At 51.7% G+C, this 3,751-nt stretch overlaps 1 protein-coding gene across 1 annotated transcript in view; it reads right to left on the minus strand.

Annotated features, from left to right (window-relative positions):
* Positions 1-836: 836 nt before the first annotated feature.
* The window catches only part of Lrrc46 (leucine rich repeat containing 46), a 17,663-nt gene continuing 14,748 nt past the window's right edge, over positions 837-3,751 (minus strand). The window contains exons 2-7 of the mRNA XM_013036844.1: positions 3,556-3,664; positions 2,480-2,526; positions 2,142-2,251; positions 1,911-1,980; positions 1,510-1,655; positions 837-1,296 (exon numbers count right to left, since the gene is read on the minus strand). Coding sequence (XP_012892298.1) covers positions 941-1,296; positions 1,510-1,655; positions 1,911-1,980; positions 2,142-2,251; positions 2,480-2,526; positions 3,556-3,664 — 838 coding nt within the window. The 3' untranslated portion in view covers positions 837-940. The remainder of the gene's footprint in view (positions 1,297-1,509; positions 1,656-1,910; positions 1,981-2,141; positions 2,252-2,479; positions 2,527-3,555; positions 3,665-3,751) is intronic.

Here is a 3,751-nt window from a genome sequence, read left to right on the forward strand (position 1 = left end):
CCAGGGCCTCATGCATGTGAGATAAGCACTCTACCACTGAGCCACCTTCCCAGCCCGATTTCAAATCTTGATCCTCAAATCTCAGCCTCCTGAGTAGCTACAGGCATGAGCTACCAGCTTTTCTTGTTAGCCTCCAAGTCATCACTGTATGGTGGTGAAGGGGCTGGGAGCACAGGAAAGGCGTGTCACTAACTCAATGTAATATACACAAACACCAAAGATCATGTCTTGCCTGGGGGCTGACTACTGTGTGGGGACAATTAAGACTGCAGGTCCTTGGCTTGGACCTGGGAAGAACATTCTCCTTGGGTTGGCAGTGAAATGTGCCCCAGGGAAAAGAATCCTCTCTGCGGTGATGCCTGCTTCCTGCCCACTCAGGAGCCAGGAAGCCAACTAGGGAACTGGAGGAATGCCAGCCCTTTGAGTCATTCCTGAAAGATTGGGAGCTTGTTTAGAATCAAGCTTTTTAATCAAAGCTTTTTTCCTTATTTATTTTGGTCAGTTGTGGGGCTTGAACTCTGGGCCTGGGCGCTGTCCCTCAGCTCTTCAGCTCAAGGCGAGCGCTCTACCACTTGAGCCACAGCGCCACTACCACTTGTCTGGTGGTTAATTGGAGATAAGAGTCTCATGGGCTTTCCTGCCTGGGCTGGCTTTGAACCACAATCCTCAGATCTCAGCCTTCTGAGTGGGATTACAGGAGTGAGCCACTGGTGCCTGGTTTAGAATCAGGCTTTTTATCAAAGCTTTTTTTTTTTTTCTGTTTCCTGATGCCTGTATTACTATCCTTCCCCTGAGATGCATCCATGTAGCCAGAAAGGAATTACAAGCCTAGAGATCCTTTATTTGGGGAGGGGTCTGCACAAGAGGGGCTTCACTCCTGTGTGAGGGGGGGGAGAGGGAGAGGGAGGGAGAGAGAGGGAGAGAGAGTAGAGTCTCTGCTTCACTTGTTGGTTCTTTTGGTCACAGTTTTAGTTGTGCTAAGCGGCCCAACCTGAGAGGCCCCCAGGGCCCCCGTTTCTGCTTGGCTGGAGCTTTTCTGGCCCCTACGAAAGAGCCTGCATGGTTTCCTGGTGAGAGAGGAGGCTGGAGGAGAAGTGACAGCTTCTGGGAGGGGCTCCTTCCCCGGCTCTGTAGTGACAGAAGGGAGGCTGTCCCCTGTCATGGGCGCCCCAGGCAGCAGGGACAGGTCGGTGAGGGTAGGCTGGATTTCCATCCTCAGAATGTGTTCTGACAGGGCAGCCTTCTGTCTGCGCTCCTGGTTCTTGCTCATGTCCTTCTCCAGCTCTGTGAAGAAGCCTAGGAAAGGTGGGGGTGGACCATGGAGCCTGGGGCTCAGCAAGAGGGCCGGCTCCCTCCTACTGGGATGAGCCTCCTACATGCCCGGGATGTACCTGCTGGGTACTGTCCACCACTTCTGGCCCAGGTGCTGGCTGGGCTTAGGAATCTCTCCCCAGACATCCCTGCCATCTTAGCTTTCCCCCCAGGCCCGACCTTGGACAACAGAGTCACCTCGCTCTGTACGGAATGGGCCACTCAGCTCAGGGAACTCGTCTTCATCGCTTGAGGCCTTATCCTCATCATCTGAGATCCAGCGCTCCAACACAGGCTGCTTGTCCAGGTCCAGGAGTAGAGGCAGAGCTTCTAGTACCGTCTCCCTGCAGGGCAGAAAGAAGAGAGCTACCCAGGAGGGGGCCTCCAGTGTGGAACCTGGGAGACACAACAACATGGGCCACAGTACCCACGCCCGGGCGTGCAGATCACAGACTAGGGGATGGGCTTAGGGCTGGCCCTAGTGAGCTGTTAGGAATGGACTGCGGGGGTGTGGAGAAGGGGTCGTGGGCTGCCAGGTTTGCAAGCAGAGGGAGAGGTGTGGCCGGTAGATGTGTGTTCTACCTTCAGTCCCTCCTCACCTGTAACCCTCCTTTTCGGTGCACTGGTTTCCAGTCAGGTTGAAGATGAGAAGGCTCTGGGGGAGCTCATCTGCACAGCAGAGAGAAGTAAGGTTCTTAGACTAGCTCCCGGAAGTTGGTACGTGAGTCGGAGAGCAGGGTGGGGAGTACAGGCATGGGGATGTGGAGGCAGGGGGCAGGGAGGCCGCCACACGGGTCATGGTCAGTGAGCTGGGGCCAGGGCGTTCTTACCCAGCTTCAGTGTTTCTATCAGGTTCTCAGAAAGGTCCAGAAACTGGAGATATGGGAGGTCAAGGAGGTTTTCCACTTGCCTAATTTGGTTGCCTGCCAGAGACAGGAAGCTGTAGGGGGGGAAACGGGACAGAGATACAAGTGAATCTTGGGATGGCTGGAGGAAGGGCGGGGATACCATGCAGGGTCCTGGGTCGCTGGCCTAGGCGGCTGGATGATAAGTGTGAATACAGGTTCTTTGGGGCAGGCTGGGGGAACTCTGAGCAGTTGTTAGGGATTGCCAAGTTTCCCACACCTACTCCTTATTTCTTCCCCACCCAAGCCTTGGCACCACATACCGCAAGGAGGGGATGCACGCCAGATTCTCAATGCGCTGGATCTTATTCTGCAGAAGGAAGCGAGGGGAGGAGACCAAGCTGAAGTCAGCTGGATAAGAAGCCCTTTAGCCGGGCGCTGGTGGTTCACACCTGTAATCCTAGCTACTCAGGAGGCTGAGATCTGAGAATCGCGGTTCAAGGATTACAGGTGTGAGCCACCAGCACCCGGCTTTTTCTTTTCTTTCCTTCCTTCCTTCTTTCCTTTCTTTCTTCCTTCTTTCCTTCCTTCTCCTTCATTCCTTTCTTTCTTCTTTTCTCTCTTCCTTCTTTTTTTCTTTCCTTTGTTCTCTCTCTTTCTCTTTTATTCTTGCCATTATGGTTCTGAGACTTGAACTGGAGCTTTGTGCTCTTGTATGTGTTACTTATTTTCAAGATAGGATCTCACTTTATGTCCAGGCTGGTCTGGACTGTGATCCTCCTATTGGTGCTTTCTGGAATTGCTGGGATGACAGGCACATGCTATTGTAGCCTGGGATGATAGGTTTGTGCCACTGCACCCAGCCACAGTGAACATATGTCAACTTAATATGTAAAGTTTCTGTGGGGGAAAGTTTAAGGGATCTGGGTATATTCAACCTGAAGATCATACAGCTACCACACCACTTAGCCTTCAAGGATCTGAAAGGTGTAGAGGAATCATCTTCAAAACAGGAAATGGGCTTGAGCTGTGTAATTTGAAAGGCTTTAGTGTCTGCCTAAAGAATAGTGACTCATCCTGGTACTGTGGTGCACACTTGTTATCCCATTACTTCTCAGGTGAAGACAGGAGGATCTTGAATTGGAAGCCAACACGGGATATATAGTGAGACCCTGTCTGAAAAACAACAGCGACAGCAACACAACAAAGACAAGAATCCCTTTTGGAAGATCACTATTTCAATTCCGACTTACCCAATCATGTGGAAATAATTTAAAGGAAGGACATCCTACCCAAACACCATGAATTACACAAAATGACCCATTTGGCTACTTTCACATTAGACAGACTCAATCAACAGGGAATGGGGGGAGAGGAAAGGCTGGGAATAAGACCTTACCTCTTGCAGATAGAGGCTGTGAATATTTTGGAGCCCCTCTAAGTTTTTGATGGTGGTAATCCCCTCCCGGTCCAAGCGCACAGTCTGCAGTTCAGCAAGGTTGTTAAATCTGGAGAAGAGTGGGCAGAGTGTGTAACAGAGCCCATTTTGGGGGTCTCAGCAGAGAAGATTGGAGGGAGAGAGGAAGAGGAGGAAG

This window comes from Dipodomys ordii, unplaced genomic scaffold (genome assembly GCF_000151885.1).
Source record: "Dipodomys ordii isolate 6190 unplaced genomic scaffold, Dord_2.0 Scaffold7, whole genome shotgun sequence".
NCBI lineage: Eukaryota > Metazoa > Chordata > Mammalia > Rodentia > Heteromyidae > Dipodomys > Dipodomys ordii.